The following is a 21,081-nucleotide window of genomic DNA, read 5'->3' as shown; positions in this document are numbered from 1 at the left end:
AATTTAATATAATATAAAATAAATAATATAATAGTACTTTCTATAAGATAATATAACATTATATAATATAATATAATATAATATAATATAATATAATTTTATACAATATAATCTTACAAAATATAATATAATATAATTTAATATAATATAAAATAAATTATATAATATAACATTATATAATATAATATAACATAATATAATATAATATAATATAATATAATTTTATACAATATAATCTTACAAAATATAATATAATATAATTTAATATAATATAAAATAAATTATATAATATAACATTATATAATATAATATAATATAATATAATATAATATAATATAATTTAATATAATTTAATATAATATAAAATAAATAATATAATATAACATTATATAATATAATATAACATTATATAATATAATATAATATAATATAATATAATATAATTTTATACAATATAATCTTACAAAATATAATATAATATAATTTAATATAATATAAAATAAATAATATAATATAACATTATATAATATAATATAACATAATATAATATAATATAATATAATATAATATAATATAATATAATTTTATACAATATAATCTTACAAAATATAATATAATATAATTTAATATAATATAAAATAAATTATATAATATAACATTATATAATATAATATAACATAATATAATATAATATAATATAATATAATATAATATAATATAATATAAATTTATACAATATAATCTTACAAAATATAATATAATATAATGTAATATAATATAAAATAGATAATATAATATAAGATTATATAATATAATGAGCGTGTGTTTCTGATCTCTTTAAAGGAATATGGCAGCCTTCATCAAAACTACATTTCCCTGGTTTTCCTGAGAGTTGTACTTTGACAAGCAGCCAATCCTCGCCCTTACAGACGAGCACGTGACGTGGAGTAAGTTCCTGCTGTGGCTTGAGGGAAACAGATCGACATTCAGCCAGGGGAGATTCGGTCTTTGTGGGTAAGTTCAGACATTTAACCTTCGCGGGGTCTCCTAGACCCTGTCCGGGGGGTGTTCTGGAGGGTTTACCGGGGCTTTGGATCCTCTCCGGGCTGGACCGGAGCTGTTTTCAGGCGGGAAGGAGACGCCGTGGTGGTAGGCCCGTTTCCTGGTCTCATCCACAGCTGGTCTGATCCGAGGGACTAGTTAGGAAAAGTTCAGTCCAGCCTCTATCCTGGGGTAAATACCGGGGGAGATACCGGGTTTCAGCCGGGTTAGCCCACCTCAGTCTGATCCCAGTGACCCGGGGTAGACTCCAGCCTTAACCCGGGTCAGATTTAGACCTAGATCTGTTAGTAGAGGAGATTTAAAGGTGTTTATATTCATAGAGAGCAGAGACGTGAGGCTAACAGCTACAGAGAGAACTACACTATACCTGTTCATACAGGTGTTAACCCCTAAACCTGACTACACTATACCTGTTCATACAGGTGTTAACCCTTAAACCTGACTACACTATACCTGTTCATACAGGTGTTAACCCTTAAACCTGACTACACTATACCTGTTCATACAGGTGTTAACCCCTAAACCTGACTACACTATACCTGTTCATACAGGTGTTAACCCTTAAACCTGACTACACTATACCTGTTCATACAGGTATTAACCCTGAACCCTGACTACACTATACCTGTTCATACAGGTGTTAACCCTTAAACCTGACTACACTATACCTGTTCATACAGGTGTTAACCCCTAAACCTGACTACACTATACCTGTTCATACAGGTGTTAACCCTTAAACCTGACTACACTATACCTGTTCATACAGGTGTTAACCCTGAACCCTGACTACACTATACCTGTTCATACAGGTATTAACCCTTAAACCTGACTACACTATACCTGTTCATACAGGTGTTAACCCTTAAACCTGACTACACTATACCTGTTCATACAGGTGTTAACCCTTAAACCTGACTACACTATACCTGTTCATACAGGTGTTAACCCTTAAACCTGACTACACTATACCTGTTCATACAGGTATTAACCCTGAACCCTGACTACACTATACCTGTTCATACAGGTGTTAACCCTGAACCCTGACTACACTATACCTGTTCATACAGGTATTAACCCTGAACCCTGACTACACTATACCTGTTCATACAGGTGTTAACCCCTAAACCTGACTACACAATACCTGTTCATACAGGTGTTAACCCTGAACCCTGACTACACTATACCTGTCCATACAGGTGTTAACCCTTACCCCTGACTACACTATACCTGTTCATACAGGTATTAACCCTGAACCCTGACTACACTATACCTGTTCATACAGGTGTTAACCCTGAACCCTGACTACACTATACCTGTTCATACAGGTGTTAACCCTTAAACCTGACTACACTATATCTGTTCATACAGGTGTTAACCCTTACCCCTGACTACACTATACCTGTTCATACAGGTATTAACCCTGAACCCTGACTACACTATACCTGTTCATACAGGTGTTAACCCTGAACCCTGACTACACTATACCTGTTCATACAGGTGTTAACCCTGAACCCTGACTACACTATACCTGTTCATACAGGTGTTAACCCTTAAACCTGACTACACTATACCTGTTCATACAGGTGTTAACCCTGAACCCTGACTACACTATACCTGTTCATACAGGTGTTAACCCTGAACCCTTACTACACTATACCTGTTTATACAGGTATTAACCCTGAACCCTGACTACACTATACCTGTTCATACAGGTGTTAACCTTTAACCCTGACTACACTATACCTGTTTATACAGGTGTTAACCCTGAACCCTGACTACACTATACCTGTTCATACAGGTGTTAACCCTGAACCCTTACTACACTATACCTGTTCATACAGGTATTAACCCTGAACCCTGACTACACTATACCTGTTCATACAGGTATTAACCCTTAACCCTGACTACACTATACCTGTTCATACAGGTGTTAACCCTGAACCCTGACTACACTATACCTGTTCATACAGGTATTAACCCTTAAACCTGACTACACTATACCTGTTCATACAGGTGTTAACCCTTAAACCTGACTACACTATACCTGTTCATACAGGTGTTAACCCCTAAACCTGACTACACTATACCTGTTCATACAGGTGTTAACCCTTAAACCTGACTACACTATACCTGTTCATACAGGTGTTAACCCCTAAACCTGACTACACTATACCTGTTCATACAGGTGTTAACCACTAAACCTGACTACACTATACCTGTTCATACAGGTGTTAACCCTTAAACCTGACTACACTATACCTGTTCATACAGGTATTAACCCTGAACCCTGACTACACTATACCTGTTCATACAGGTGTTAACCCTTAAACCTGACTACACTATACCTGTTCATACAGGTGTTAACCCCTAAACCTGACTACACTATACCTGTTCATACAGGTGTTAACCCTTAAACCTGACTACACTATACCTGTTCATACAGGTGTTAACCCTGAACCCTGACTACACTATACCTGTTCATACAGGTATTAACCCTTAAACCTGACTACACTATACCTGTTCATACAGGTGTTAACCCTTAAACCTGACTACACTATACCTGTTCATACAGGTGTTAACCCTTAAACCTGACTACACTATACCTGTTCATACAGGTGTTAACCCTTAAACCTGACTACACTATACCTGTTCATACAGGTATTAACCCTGAACCCTGACTACACTATACCTGTTCATACAGGTGTTAACCCTGAACCCTGACTACACTATACCTGTTCATACAGGTATTAACCCTGAACCCTGACTACACTATACCTGTTCATACAGGTGTTAACCCCTAAACCTGACTACACAATACCTGTTCATACAGGTGTTAACCCTGAACCCTGACTACACTATACCTGTTCATACAGGTGTTAACCCTTACCCCTGACTACACTATACCTGTTCATACAGGTATTAACCCTGAACCCTGACTACACTATACCTGTTCATACAGGTGTTAACCCTGAACCCTGACTACACTATACCTGTTCATACAGGTGTTAACCCTTAAACCTGACTACACTATATCTGTTCATACAGGTGTTAACCCTTACCCCTGACTACACTATACCTGTTCATACAGGTATTAACCCTGAACCCTGACTACACTATACCTGTTCATACAGGTGTTAACCCTGAACCCTGACTACACTATACCTGTTCATACAGGTGTTAACCCTGAACCCTGACTACACTATACCTGTTCATACAGGTGTTAACCCTGAACCCTTACTACACTATACCTGTTTATACAGGTATTAACCCTGAACCCTGACTACACTATACCTGTTCATACAGGTGTTAACCTTTAACCCTGACTACACTATACCTGTTTATACAGGTGTTAACCCTGAACCCTGACTACACTATACCTGTTCATACAGGTGTTAACCCTGAACCCTTACTACACTATACCTGTTCATACAGGTATTAACCCTGAACCCTGACTACACTATACCTGTTCATACAGGTGTTAACCCTGAACCCTGACTACACTATACCTGTTCATACAGGTATTAACCCTTAAACCTGACTACACTATACCTGTTCATACAGGTGTTAACCCTGAACCCTTACTACACTATACCTGTTCATACAGGTATTAACCCTGAACCCTGACTACACTATACCTGTTCATACAGGTGTTAACCCTGAACCCTGACTACACTATACCTGTTCATACAGGTATTAACCCTTAAACCTGACTACACTATACCTGTTCATACAGGTGTTAACCCTTAAACCTGACTACACTATACCTGTTCATACAGGTGTTAACCCTTAAACCTGACTACACTATACCTGTTCATACAGGTGTTAACCCTTAAACCTGACTACACTATACCTGTTCATACAGGTATTAACCCTGAACCCTGACTACACTATACCTGTTCATACAGGTGTTAACCCTGAACCCTGACTACACTATACCTGTTCATACAGGTGTTAACCCTGAACCCTGACTACACTATACCTGTTCATACAGGTGTTAACCCTTAAACCTGACTACACTATATCTGTTCATACAGGTGTTAACCCTTACCCCTGACTACACTATACCTGTTCATACAGGTATTAACCCTGAACCCTGACTACACTATACCTGTTCATACAGGTGTTAACCCTTAAACCTGACTACACTATACCTGTTCATACAGGTGTTAACCCTGAACCCTGACTACACTATACCTGTTCATACAGGTGTTAACCCTTAAACCTGACTACACTATACCTGTTCATACAGGTGTTAACCCTGAACCCTGACTACACTATACCTGTTCATACAGGTGTTAACCCTGAACCCTTACTACACTATACCTGTTTATACAGGTATTAACCCTGAACCCTGACTACACTATACCTGTTCATACAGGTGTTAACCTTTAACCCTGACTACACTATACCTGTTTATACAGGTGTTAACCCTGAACCCTGACTACACTATACCTGTTCATACAGGTGTTAACCCTGAACCCTTACTACACTATACCTGTTCATACAGGTATTAACCCTGAACCCTGACTACACTATACCTGTTCATACAGGTGTTAACCCTGAACCCTGACTACACTATACCTGTTCATACAGGTATTAACCCTTAAACCTGACTACACTATACCTGTTCATACAGGTGTTAACCCTGAACCCTTACTACACTATACCTGTTCATACAGGTATTAACCCTTAACCCTGACTACACTATACCTGTTCATACAGGTGTTAACCCTGAACCCTGACTACACTATACCTGTTCATACAGGTGTTAACCCTTAAACCTGACTACACTATACCTGTTCATACAGGTGTTAACCCTTAAACCTGACTACACTATACCTGTTCATACAGGTGTTAACCCTTAAACCTGACTACACTATACCTGTTCATACAGGTGTTAACCCTTAAACCTGACTACACTATACCTGTTCATACAGGTATTAACCCTGAACCCTGACTACACTATACCTGTTCATACAGGTGTTAACCCTGAACCCTGACTACACTATACCTGTTCATACAGGTGTTAACCCTGAACCCTGACTACACTATACCTGTTCATACAGGTGTTAACCCCTAAACCTGACTACACTATACCTGTTCATACAGGTGTTAACCCTGAACCCTGACTACACTATACCTGTTCATACAGGTGTTAACCCTTACCCCTGACTACACTATACCTGTTCATACAGGTATTAACCCTGAACCCTGACTACACTATACCTGTTCATACAGGTGTTAACCCTGAACCCTGACTACACTATACCTGTTCATACAGGTGTTAACCCTTAAACCTGACAACACTATACCTGTTCATACAGGTGTTAACCCTTAAACCTGACTACACTATACCTGTTCATACAGGTATTAACCCTGAACCCTGACTACACTATACCTGTTCATACAGGTGTTAACCCTGAACCCTGACTACACTATACCTGTTCATACAGGTGTTAACCCTGAACCCTGACTACACTATACCTGTTCATACAGGTGTTAACCCTTAAACCTGACTACACTATACCTGTTCATACAGGTGTTAACCCTGAACCCTGACTACACTATACCTGTTCATACAGGTGTTAACCCTGAACCCTGACTACACTATACCTGTTCATACAGGTATTAACCCTGAACCCTGACTACACTATACCTGTTCATACAGGTGTTAACCCTGAACCCTGACTACACTATACCTGTTTATACAGGTGTTAACCCTGAACCCTGACTACACTATACCTGTTCATACAGGTGTTAACCCTGAACCCTGACTACACTATACCTGTTCATACAGGTATTAACCCTGAACCCTGACTACACTATACCTGTTTATACAGGTGTTAACCCTGAACCCTGACTACACTATACCTGTTCATACAGGTATTAACCCTGAACCCTGACTACACTATACCTGTTTATACAGGTGTTAACCCTTAAACCTGACTACACTATACCTGTTCATACAGGTGTTAACCCTTAAACCTGACTACACTATACCTGTTCATACAGGTGTTAACCCTGAACCCTGACTACACTATACCTGTTCATACAGGTGTTAACCCTTAAACCTGACTACACTATACCTGTTCATACAGGTGTTAACCCTGAACCCTGACTACACTATACCTGTTCATACAGGTGTTAATGATCACTGTGTGGCTCAGTTAAAGCTATGAATATAAATGGTAAACAGGCTTTATGATGTGCTGAACTCTAAGGTGACTTCTGCTTTAATGTTATATTTAGTCCTGATATTTTGAGTGTTTATTCAAAGAGTGAATCTGTGATCACGTGATCAGATTTTAAATAAAGTTTTCTCAGTTTCACTTCTCTCTCTCTCTCTCTCTCTCTCTCCCTCCCCTTCACTGACTCTGTGGCTCGCCCATCAGTAATTGATTATTTTGACGTGCTCTCTGCGTGTTCAGACAGCTACAGGTGACAGCTAGAGGTACAGGTGTGTCACAGAGAAACACTGCCAAGATCTCCTAAAAGGCTTGATCCAAACAGCATGTTTATTAAAGTTAACCTCACTGTAAACCTAAAGACTGGGAGTTATCCTGCTCATCTTTCAAACCAGTGAATCAGAGGATCGATAAAACCTATTGCTTTCTGATTTAGAGATATCAGGTATGAATTAGAGTGACAGTGGAGTGTTAATGGAGTATTAACAGAGTGATATTTGAGTTTTTGTGCAACAAAAGTGAACTGATACTGGAGTGTATGTGGAGTGTTACTGGAGTGAGAGTGGAGTTTTACTGGAGCGTTGGTGGATTGATACTGGATGGTTGCTGGAGTGATAGTGGTATGATATACTGGAGTGTTACTATTGTGATTGTGGAGTGTTATAGGAGTGATTTGAGCATTTTACCGGTGAGGTAGTGGAGTGATACTTGATAGGCATTGGAGTGATAGTGGTATGATATACTGTAGTGTTTCTGGAGTGTGCCAGGAGTGATACTTGGTGTTACTGGAGTGATAGTGTAATCATACTGGAGTGTCACTGGAGTGATATAGGAGTAATGCTGGAGTGTTAAGTCTGATTTATGCTTCTGGGTTGCGTTGATGGTGTAGGTACGCCTTCGCCGCGACGCTGTCATTGACCATTCGAAGTTTTGCATCCAGGGATCGTGTCACCCTGCAATTCACGGCCATGCCGCTAGGGGGGTGTGGCTGTGTGTGGTTTCAGAGGGGTCACATCCGAATCCTTGTTTATTTTCTGGTCATGTCGACCGAGGTGGAGCAGGTGTGTTTGGAGTTTGAACTCCTCGATATCGACAAACAAATTCTTTTGTTGTAAATGTTGAAACGCAGGTGACAGGGAAGACGTTTGCAGAGGTGGTCTGTATGACCACTAAATGAGTCAAAGCTGAGAACAGGTGAATTTAGCACACTGGTTCGCCCACTGAGGGACTGGGATAAAGAAATGAAGTTTTGAGCGGACCAATCACAGCCCTTGCGGTCCACTTTACCGCAACGCGTAGTTAGGATTTTTTGGAGGCGTGCATCAGGCTATGCTGCAGGGGTCCACGTAGATGCAGAGAGCTTGAGTGTAACTGGAGTGTAACTGGAGTGTCACTGAAGTGATATAGGAGTGATGCTGGTGTTTTTACTGGTGTGCTACTAGAGTGATAGTGGAGTTTTACTGACGTTATAGTGGAGCAATACTAGAGGGTTACTGGAGTGATAATGGAATCATACTGGAGTGTCACTAGAGTGATATAGGAGTGATGCTGGAGTTTTTACTGGTGTGCTACTGGAGTGATAGTGGAGTTTTACTGGAGTTGTAGTGGAGCAATTCTGGAGTGTTACTGGAGTGATAATGGAATCATGCTGGAGTGTCACTGGAATTACATAGGAGTGATACTGGAGTGTTACTGGAGTGATAGTTGAGTGATACTGGAATGTTTTGGGTGTAATTGGAATATTCGATGAGTTTTACTGGTGGTTTGATACTGGGGTAATACTGGAATGATCCTGGAGTTTTACTGTTGTGTTACTGGAGTGATAGTGGAGTTTTACCGGAGTTGTTGTGGAGCAATACTGGAGTGTTACTTGAGTGATAGCTGAGTGATACTGGAATGTTTTTGGGTGTAACTGGAATATATGACAAGTTTTACTGGTGGTTTGATACTGGGGTATTACTGGAGTGATCCTGGATTGTTACTGGTGTGTTACTGGAGTGATAGATAAGTTTTACTGGAGTGTTACTGGAGTGTTTTTGGGTGTTACTGGAATGTTTTTGGGTGTTATTGGAATATTAGATGAGTTTCACTGGTAGTTTGATAGTGGGGTATTACTGGAATGACCCTTGAGTGTTACAGGTGTGTTACAGGAGTGATAATGGTATCATGCTGAAGTGTCACTGGAGTGATACAGGAGTGATGCTGGTGTTTTTACAGGTGTGTTACTGGAGTAATAGATGAGCGTTACTGGAGTGTTACTGGTGTGACAGGAATGACAGATGAGTTTTCCTGGTTGTTTGATAGTGGTGTATTACTGGAGTGATCCTGGAGTGTTACTGGCGTGTAACAGTAGTGATAGATGAGTTTTACTGGTTGTTTGATACTGGGGTATTTCTGGAGTGATCCTGGAGTGTTACTGGTGTGTTAGAGGAGTGATAGATGAGTGTAGCTGGAGTGTTACAGGAGTGATAGATGAGTTTTACTGGTAGTTTGATAGTGGGATTTTAGTGGAGTGATCCTTGAGTGTTACTGGTGTGTTACAGGAGTGATAGATGAGTGTAGCTGGAGTGTTGCAGGAGTGATAGATGAGTTTTACTGGTAGTTTGATAGTGGGATTTTACTGGAATGATCCTGGAGTGTTACTGGTGTGTTACAGGAGTGATAGATGAGTTTTACTGGTTGTTTGATAGTGGGGTATTACTGGAGTGATCCTGGAGTGTTACTGGTGTGATAGATGAGTTTTACTGGTAGTTTGATGGTGCTGTAGTACTGGAGTGATCCTGGAGTGTTACTGGTGTGTTAGAGGAGTGATAGATGACTTTTACTGGTGGTCTGATACTGGGGTATAACTGGATTGATCCTGGACTGTTACTTGTTTGTTAATGGAGTGATAGATGAGTTTTACTGGTGGTTTGATAATGGGGTATTACTGGAGTGATTCTGGAGTGTTACTGGTGTGTAACAGCAGTGATAGGTGACTTTTATTGGTGGTTTAATAGTGGGGTATTACTGGAGTGATCCTGGAGTGTTACAGGAGTGTTACAGGAGTGATAGTGGCGTTTAACTGGAGTGATCCTTGATTTTTACTGGAATGTTTTTGGGTGATATTGGAATATTAGACAATTTTACTGGTGGTTTGACAATGGGGTATTACTGGAGTGATTCTGGAGTGTTACTGGTGTGTTACAGTAGTGATAGATGAGTTTTACTGGTGGTTTGATACTGGGGTATTACTGGAGTGAGCATTGAGTGTTACTGGTGTGTTACAGTAGTCATAGATGAGTTTTATTGGTGGTTTGATACTGGGGTATTACTGGAGTGATTCTGGAGTGTTACTGGTGTGTTACAGTAGTGATAGATGAGTTTTATTGGTGGTTTGATACTGGGGTATTACTGGAGTGATTCTGGAGTGTTACTGGTGTGTTACTGGAGTTATCCTGGAGTGACCTGTCTTTAAAGTGTGGTTAGCGGTCTTCTGTCCTCATCATGATTCTCCGATCTCCCCTGGTGAGTTTGGAGTGAGACAGAATACACATTCACAGCTGACTGACCCTGTTAACACCTGTTCTCTCTACCTGCCTTTCACTCTCTCTCTCTCTCTCTCTCTCTCTCTCTCTCTCTCTCTAAATCAATCCTAGTGTTCTTGATGTAAATACAGGATGTTGTTGCTGAAGAATACCAGGACCGTTTCTACCACTGTACAGACGGTTTAACAATAATTACACTGTTGATATTCTGTTGACATGATAAATGTGTTCAGTGTTGGTCTAATTCAGTCCAGGTAATTGTGTCAGTGATATGAATAATCTGATCCATGTGTTAATTTTCCGTCCCTCTGTCTCAGCCTGTGAAGCCCCTCTGTGAGCGATGGCCTCACCAGTCTCCGTCTACAACTCCAACGCCTTAGACACGCACATCTCCACTGTAAGTTCACCGCTCTGTTCAACGCTCTCATAGATTAGAAGGGATGTCCCATCATGCTGTAATGATGATCACATGGTATCAATCATCAATGAGTCAGATCACATATTAATCTAGCATCAAACATGTCCAGAATCAGAGATGTGACCTGAAATCATAAGAGATGCTCGCTAATATTGGCATGGTTTCTCTAGCCACAATATGAATCCTCCTGCTGATACGGATGACTGATATCAGCTGCTCTGTCAGCTGTTTTATCAGGCTGTGATATCCCAGCTCTCAGTGGCCTGTACTTAGACTGGAGATCTCTGACATTACAACCACTACAGAGAATAACATGTTAAAGAGCAGCACAGCCTCTGTCCATCCTCCAGGTCACCGTTTGTCTGTTTAACTCCTTTAAAGGGAGAAAACGGCATGTTGATGCTGTTTTCATCTGACTGGACATGGACCTCAGCAGCTCAGAGGATCCTGGAATAAAACCATGATCCAGAGCTCCCAGTTTAACAGCAGACTTGGTGTCTAATCTGCAAAGTCTGTGAATAAATGTAAATTTAAGGCAGCATGTCTGTGTTCCAGACGTCCAGAGAGTCTCTGAAGATGGAGCTGCTGTCAGATGTTTCTCTGCTTCCTGGAGAGGAGAGGATCATGGGTAACAAACACCAGACCAGTCATCATTCATCACTTATTCATTAGATTCTATTTACTAGATAGGGATGGGCTTGTGGTCATTTAGATAATTACAGTTAAAAACCCAGACCAACACAGCTGTGATTATAATACCAGTAGATGATAATAACACTGATGGTTATTACAGTCTGAATATAAACATCACAGATGTGATTATAATACCAGTAGATGATAATAACACTGATGGTTATTACAGTCTGAATCTAAACATCACAGATGTGATTATAATACCAGTAGATGATAATAACACTGATGGTTATTACAGTCTGAATATAAACATCACAGCTGTGATTATAATACCAGTAGATGATAATAACACTGATGGTTATTACAGTCTGAATCTAAACATCACAGATGTGATTATAATACCAGTAGATGATAATAACACTGATGGTTATTACAGTCTGAATCTAAACATCACAGATGTGATTATAATACCAGTAGATGATAATAACACTGATGGTTATTACAGTCTGAATCTAGACATCACAGATGTGATTATAATACCAGTAGATGATAATAACACTGATGGTTATTACAGTCTGAATCTAAACATCACAGATGTGATTATAATACCAGTAGATGATAATAACACTGATGGTTATTACAGTCTGAATCTAGACATCACAGATGTGATTATAATACCAGTAGATGATAATAACACTGATGGTTATTACAGTCTGAATCTAAACATCACAGATGTGATTATAATACCAGTAGATGATAATAACACTGATGGTTATTACAGTCTGAATCTAAACATCACAGCTGTGATTATAATACCAGTAGATGATAATAACACTGATGGTTATTACAGTCTGACTCTAAACATCACAGCTGTGATTATAATACCAGTAGATGATAATAACACTGATGGTTATTACAGTCTGAATCTAGACATCACAGATGTGATTATTTAGATATGTTTATAATTATATTTCTAGCTTTACCCATATATGAATTTGCGTGTTTCTAGCTGTTTGTTGAAATAATGTTTGTTTTCTGTGTTTCAGATAAAGATGTCATGTACATGTGTCCTTATAACGGAGCAGTGAAAGGAAAAGTGCTGATCACCAACTACAGACTCTACTTCAAGAGCTCAGATACTGTGAGTCTGTCTCAGAGTTAATCACTTTCACTGTTTTTAATGAAATTATTGATAGTGTGTAGGGTTAGGTAAGAGCTAGACACTGAGTTTATAAATGAAGTTTTAGATTAAAAAAAGTCAAACTAGTTTGAATGAACACCATGAGTTAAAAAATAAGACTGTTTTAAATAACATAACCAAGCAGTTAAAAAAAATACTTAAAACTATTATAAATGAGCTCAGAAACTGTGAGTGAATAAAGCAATAAACTGTTAGAATTCAGATAAATAAACACGACCTCGGACACGGTGAGTCTCAGTAAGGGGAAAATTCAATTAAAGTGTTCTAATTCTGTTCTGTTCTCATGATTCAGCTGATATAAACAGAATAATTCTAACAGTTTTAATACGATAATTATGGTGTTATGATTATAAGTGATTAAAATTTTAGAATTAAAATAATAAAACTGTTGTAATAATACAGTTAAACTGTTGTGATTAAAATAATGAAAATGTTATAATAATATGGTTAAATTGTTGTTATTTAAATAATTAAACTGTGATAATAATAATGTAGTTTAACTGTTATTTTTAAGTATTTTAAGGTCAATAATATACATGATTGAGATGTGGTAAATAAAATAGTCACTCTGTTGTGGGCAGTAAAATAATGTTTTTGGTCCTTAGTGGTTAAAAAAGGGAAAACACAAAACCAAACCACCGATAATTCTTCCAAACATCTGTCTAATTTCTGCACTTTTCTGCCCTCTACAGGACGTAACCATCATGTATGACGTCCCTCTTGGCGCCATCAGTCGAGTGGAGAAGATGGGCGGGGCTTCTAGCAGAGGAGAGAACTCCTACGGTCTGGACATCACCTGTAAGGTGGGTGTTCAGGAGTGGTCACCTGTCTATGGATGGTTCTGGAGTATGGAGCTATTATTGTTCCAAAAGTATTTGCAAATGCATACAAAGCTCTGTGCATAAATCCACAAATGCATGTTCAGATCCACAAATGTGTGTACAGATCTGCAAATGCCTGCACAAATCCAACATTGGTCGGTGCCTTTGCCCTCTGTGTAAAACTGACAATCTTTCTCTTCCCCTGTTATTTATATAAATATAAATGTTACAGACCACTCCATCGATCTTATTGCTAACATCACCCGGCTCATACAGCATAATAATGAGGATTTCAGTTAAATACAACACAATGGACCAATGTCTTGTAGAGGAGGCAATTCAACCACCACTGTGATACGATTTTGGAGATGAGGAAGTCATTATTTTATTCACTCTTTCAATTAAAATATGAATAATAACAATAGCAGTATAATACGATAATATTTCTCCTTTCACACTGACGTTATACAGAGCCGTTACTAAGTCTTAACTGTTGCCTCCTGTGATGCCTTTGTGATGAGAAAGGCAGCCTTGCCTGTGAGCCTGTGCTGAGGGCAACAGACCCAGCCTTTACGCTTACAGATCTAAGTACATGCTTACAGATCTGAGTACAGATCATGCGCGGTACAAGTGTTGCGAAAGTCCCGCGTGTATGACAGCCAATTGAGAGGCAGATTCTGAACCAAAATGAACTAAGTCCACAATTACAAGTTGGTCTGCATATTTGCAGATTAGTGCACACGTTTGTGGATGTTTGTACAAATTTGCAAAACTTTGCACACATTTGCAGATCTTTACACGGATTTGCAGATCTGTGCACACATTTCTGGATTTGTGCACAGATCTTTGTACGCATTTGCAAATACTTTAGCAACAAAAATAGCTCCATACTGGAGTCCCTCAGGGCTCCATGTTGGTCCTCTATTGTTTGTATTTGTTACTTTTACCAACACGCTGTTGCATTTTAGACAGAACTCTCTCTAACAATCTGTCCATTTGAAGGTTTGACGCTTTACAAAGCTATTGATCATTAAAATGTCAGAGATGGATTTACTTTCAAACATATGATACTGAAGGAGAGTCAAACGCACCGACGACCTCAGTCTTTGTATAAAGGGCAAAGGTCAGTATAAAGGGTCCTAGAGGGGTCCTACAGTATACTTCAGTCCTCTGTATTCTTAAAGGTCATCAGCTGGCTGCTATGTAATCATCTATGATCATCTACCAGAACCTGAGTCCTCTTTGTGGAGGTGGACTCTGAGTCATGGAGTTGGGCTCTAAATCAGACCCGTGTGTGGGAACATTATTGATTCTGATCCTTTAGAGGAGGTTTATTATTAGAGAGGAGCTGAATCTGCAGAAAACCACCTCAGTCCCTCTCTGCTGTAAGATCTGAGAATTAGTGAATGTTATTGACTTTAACTGGGAGATTTCTCATTGATCAGCACAGTGTCAGTGAAAGGCTGAGCTACATTTGTGCATTAATGCTACATTATTACTTTATTCTCTTGTATTTTAGGGGCATCTCTCAGTGGTGTATTTGTGTGCACTGATTGCGTATTTATATCATTTCTGTTTTTAGGACATGAGGAACTTGCGTTTTGCATTGAAGCAGGAGGGTCACAGCAGGAGAGACATCTTTGATTTCCTCTTCAGACATGCGTTCCCTCTGTCACACGGGCTGGTAAGAACACTAACACTGGTTCAAACAAACTATAACTGGTTTATTACTGGTTTAAACTCACTCAAACTGGTTTATAACTGATTTAAACTAACTCTAACAAGTTTGTAACTGTTTAAACTAACTCTCACTGGTTTATAACTGGTTTAAACTCACTCTAACTGGTTTATAACTGGTTTAAACTCACTCTTAACTGGTTAATGACGGGTTTAAAATAACTAACTACTTCATAACTGGTTCAAACTAACTAACTAGTTTTTAACTGGTTTTAAGTAACTCTGACTGGTTTAGAACTGGTTTAAACTAAGTCTCACTGGTTTATAACTGGTTTAAACTCACTCTTACTGGTTTAGAACTGGTTTTTACTAGGTCTAGCTGGTTTAGAACTGGTTTATATTTACCCTTACTGTTTTAGAACTAGTTGATCTTTACTCTAACTGGTTTATATCTGGTTAATATTAACTCTAACTGGTTTAGAATAGTTAATATTTACTCTTACTGGTTCTACCGGCAGCTTCCTGTAGACGTTCATTGTCAACAGTCTATAAATGAGGTACAGCAACAGAGCGGCAGCTTCCTGTAGACGTTCATTATCAACAGTCTATGAATGAGGTACAGCAACAGAGCGGCAGCTTCCTGTAGACGTTCATTATCAACAGTCTATGAATGAGGTACAGCAACAGAGCGGCAGCTTCCTGTAGACGTTCATTATCAACAGTCTATGAATGAGGTACAGCAACAGAGCGGCGCTTCCTGTAGACGTTCATTATCAACAGTCAATGAATGAGGTACAGCAACAGAGCGGCGCTTCCTGTAGACGTTCATTATCAACAGTCTATGAATGAGGTACAGCAGCAGAGCGGCGCTTCCTGTAGACGTTCATTATCAACAGTCAATGAATGAGGTACAGCAACAGAGCGGCAGCTTCCTGTAGATGTTCATTATGGACAGTCTATGGATGAGGTACAGCAACAGAACGGCAGCTTCCTGTAGATGTTCATTATGGACAGTCTATGGATGAGGTACAGCAACAGAACGGCAGCTTCCTGTAGACGTTCATTATCAACAGTCTATGAATGAGGTACAGCAACAGAACGGCAGCTTACTGTAGACGTTCATTATCAACAGTCTATGAATGAGGTACAGCAACAGAGCGGCAGCTTCCTGTAGACGTTCATTATCAACAGTCTATGAATGAGGTACAGCAGCAGAGCGGCAGCTTCCTGTAGATGTTCATTATCAACAGTCTATGAATGAGGTACAGCAACAGAGCGGCAGCTTCCTGTAGACGTTCATTGTCAACAGTCTATGAATGAGGTACAGCAACAGAGCGGCAGCTTCCTGTAGACGTTCATTATCAACAGTCTATGAATGAGGTACAGCAACAGAGCGGCAGCTTCCTGTAGACGTTCATTGTCAACAGTCTATGAATGAGGTACAGCAACAGAGCGGCAGCTTCCTGTAGACGTTCATTGTCAACAGTCTATGAATGAGGTACAGCAGCAGAGCGGCAGCTTCCTGTAGACGTTCATTGTCAACAGTCTATGAATGAGGTACAGCAACAGAACGGCAGCTTCCTGTAGACGTTCATTATCAACAGTCTATGAATGAGGTACAGCAGCAGAGCGGCAGCTTCCTGTAGACGTTCATTATCAACAGTCTATGAATGAGGTACAGCAACAGAACGGCAGCTTCCTGTAGACGTTCATTATCAACAGTCTATGAATGAGGTACAGCAACAAAGCGGCAGCTTCCTGTAGACGTTCATTATCAACAGTCTATGAATGAGGTACAGCAACAGAAAGGTGATTGAGATCTTAACGGCACATATTTCTGGGGCTTCCATATAGTTTGATATTAAGTTGCGTTGTTATCGGTGAAAGCTCATGAAAGAAGACGACATTTTCTATTAATTCTTCTCCTTTAATCATGAATGAACTCATCAGTAAGATTGTCATGCATCTTATTAACTAACAATGGGCCTCCAGTTGGTGATCCGTGTTGTAGAGGATTCCTCTGTCTTTGAATACTGATGCACAGAAGGTTATTAAACATTTTCAGTTGTTTTATTTTTGCTCTAGTCAAATTAATTCATCCTCTTTTAGGCCGTATATGAGATTCCTCTGTTATGGATATATAAATATATGTATAGAGGGTATTTATAGCAGCGAAGCAGTTCTGTCCTCAGTCTCAGCTCTCAGGATTACTAACAGAGCTCACTCTTCACAGGAAGACAAAACACTGAGCTGTAGCCTCCTCTCACACGCCGCCAACCGCCCACGCCACAGCTCTACATCTGCCTAATAATATGAGTGAAGGAGGAGAACCATCCAAGAACACTTAAATATTTCTGTTAGACGACTGTCAGTGCCTTTGTAATCATTCTGATTTAATAATATTAGCGCATCATCATCAAATTAATGATTTATATTTAATACTTACCCAGGAACACAGGAATATTTCTTTATTCGTCTGTATTTATGAGACAGCAGACTGGTTGAGGTCTGCTTCTAATAAATAAATAATAAAAAGTAAAAATCTTGAGTTTAAGTCATAATATTGAGATGCAAAATGAAAATATGAAATGGAAACATTAATTTTATTTCACTCATTCCTGACTTGTTATCTACTTATATCTAGTCTTTTTCAGATTTTTATGATTTAACAAGGATATTTTCAGTCTTGAAGGTTAAATTAACATTTTATACTGGAGGAAATCTGCAGACCTCAGACCTGCAGGCCACTTTTAATTAAAATATGATATGATCTTGTGGGCTGGGTAAAACTGTACCACAGGCCAGATTTGGCCTCTAGGCCTTGAATTTGACACCCCTGGCTTAGAGTTTGGAGGTCAAAGGTCAAGGTCAGGGTCAGTGTTTATGAAACATTTCTACTGATCACCTGACCACAGAAAACAGTGTTTAAAGACTTAAGCTGACTGTTAGTACTCCTGCTGTCTGTTTTGATGAGTTAAGTCTGTAATAGTTAGTCCGGGGATCAGAGGGATATGCAGAGTTTCAGTTTGATGCCAGCTGTGGAGTCATAGAATGCTTTAAAGCTCTCAGACCTTCGTTATTATTAATCTAACGTGTCTCTGTCCTCTGTCCAGCCTCTGTTTGCCTATGTGACTCAGGAGAAGTATGAGGAGAACGGCTGGAACGTCTACAAACCCATCGAGGAGTTCAGACGGCAGGTCAGCACCAACTTTCTTCATATGCTAACAGAAAGAATGATCTGATGATCTGTCTGAGTCAGTGATTATATCTGCGTCTTCATCCCTGTAGCTTAATGAGGCCTGATGTTAATAGAGTGTGTTTATGGTTTTTAGGGTTTACCCAACAATAAGTGGAGAATAACCTTCATCAATAAGAACTATGAGCTGTGTGACACCTACCCCACCGTTCTCGCCGTTCCCTTTAAGAGTAAAGAAGAAGATCTGAGGAGAGTTGCCACCTTCAGGTCACGGGGACGAATACCGGTAAGAATAACAGCGTCACATATCAAACTACACCGTAACATATCAGACTACACCATCACATATCAGACTTCAACGTAAAATATCAAACTACACAATCACATTTCGAATTACACCGTCACATATCAAACTACACTGTCACATATTGAAGTACACCATTACATATCGAACTACGCAGTCACATATCAATCTAGATGTCATATTTCAAACTACACCATCACATATCAAACTACACCGTTACATATCAAACTACACCATAACATATCAGACTACACCGTCACATATCAGACTTCAACGTAAAATATCAAACTACACAATCACATTTCAAATTACACCGGGATATTTTAAACTACACTGTCACATATCAGACTACACATCACAAATCACACTACACAGTCACATATCAAACTAGATGTCACATATCGAACTACACCATTACATATCGAACTATGTAGTCACATATCAAACTAGATGTCACATATCGAACTACACCATTACATATCGAACTATGTAGTCACATATCAAACTAGATGTCACATATCGAACTACACCATTACATATCAAATTACACCGTCACATATCAAACGACACCGTAACATATCAGACGACACTGTTACATATCAAACTAAAATGTAACATATCAGACTACACCGTCACATATAAAAATACACTGTTACATATCAAACTACACTGTTATATATCAGACTACAATGTAACATATCAGACTACACCGTCACATATCAGACTTCTACGTAAAATATCAAACTACACAATCACATTTCGAATTACACCGTCACATATCAAACTACACTGTCACATATTGAACTACACCATTAAATATCGAACTACGCAGTCACATATCAATCTAGATGTCGCATTTCAAACTAGACCATCACATATCAAATTACACAGTCACATATCAGACTTACACCCTCATATATCGAACTACGCAGTCACATATCAAACTAGATTCCATATTTCAAACTACACCATCACATATCAAACTACAACGTTACATATCAAACTACACCATAACATATCAAACTACACCATAACATATCAGACGTCAACGTAAAATATCAAACTACACAATCACATTTCAAATTACACCTGCATATTTTAAACTACACTGTCACATATCAGACTACACATCACAAATCACACTACGCAGTCACATATCAAACTAGATGTCACATATCTAACTACACCATTACATATTGAACTATGTAGTCACATATCAAACTAGATGTCACATATCTAACTACACCATTACATATCAAATTACACAGTCACATATCAAACGACACCGTAACATATCAGACTACACCGTCACATATCAGACTACACTGTTACATATCAAACTACAATTTAACATATCAGATTACACCGTCACAAATCAAACTACACTGTTACATATCAAACTATACTGTTACATATCAAACTACAATGTAACATATCAGACTACACCGTCACATATCAAACTACACTGTCACATATTAAACTACAGGGGCACATATCAAACTACACCGTAACATATCAGACTAAACGTCACATATCAAACTAGACTGTCTCATTTCAAACTACACCGTCACATTTCAGTTGACACCATAACATATCAAACTAGATGTCACATATCAAACTAGATGTCACATATCAAACTAGACCGTCACATATCAAACTACACAGTCACATATCAAAATACACCGTAACATATTAGACTACACGTAACATATCAAACTACATGTCACATTTCAAATGACAGTATCACATATCACACTACACCGTCACATTTCAAATACACCGTCACATTTTAAATTACACCGTCACATATCAAACTACACTGTCACATTTCAAATTACATTGTCACATATTAAACTAGATGTCACATTTCAAATTACACCGTCACATATTAAACTAGATGTCACATTTCAAATTACACTGTCACATATTAAAGTAGATGTCACATTTCAAATTACACTGTCACATATTAAACTAGATGTCACATTTCAAATTACACTTTCACATATCAAACTACACCGTCACATATCGAAATACACGTCACATATCAAACTACAGAT

The 21,081-nt window shown here is 38.7% G+C and overlaps 1 protein-coding gene across 1 annotated transcript in view; it reads left to right on the top strand.

Annotated features, from left to right (window-relative positions):
* The first annotated feature begins 937 nt into the window (after nucleotides 1-937).
* The window catches only part of mtm1 (myotubularin 1), a 45,029-nt gene continuing 24,885 nt past the window's right edge, over nucleotides 938-21,081 (top strand). The window contains exons 1-8 of the mRNA XM_041782468.1: nucleotides 938-1,014; nucleotides 11,092-11,171; nucleotides 11,748-11,820; nucleotides 12,872-12,966; nucleotides 13,719-13,829; nucleotides 15,430-15,531; nucleotides 18,638-18,721; nucleotides 18,857-19,006. Coding sequence (XP_041638402.1) covers nucleotides 11,115-11,171; nucleotides 11,748-11,820; nucleotides 12,872-12,966; nucleotides 13,719-13,829; nucleotides 15,430-15,531; nucleotides 18,638-18,721; nucleotides 18,857-19,006 — 672 coding nt within the window. The 5' untranslated portion in view covers nucleotides 938-1,014; nucleotides 11,092-11,114. The remainder of the gene's footprint in view (nucleotides 1,015-11,091; nucleotides 11,172-11,747; nucleotides 11,821-12,871; nucleotides 12,967-13,718; nucleotides 13,830-15,429; nucleotides 15,532-18,637; nucleotides 18,722-18,856; nucleotides 19,007-21,081) is intronic.

The sequence above is a fragment of the Cheilinus undulatus genome, unplaced genomic scaffold (assembly GCF_018320785.1).
Source record: "Cheilinus undulatus unplaced genomic scaffold, ASM1832078v1 Contig2, whole genome shotgun sequence".
NCBI classification, from domain to species: Eukaryota; Metazoa; Chordata; class Actinopteri; order Labriformes; family Labridae; genus Cheilinus; species Cheilinus undulatus.
The sequence above is the reverse complement of the archived record's forward strand: the minus strand, read 5'-3'. Positions and strand labels throughout refer to the sequence as shown.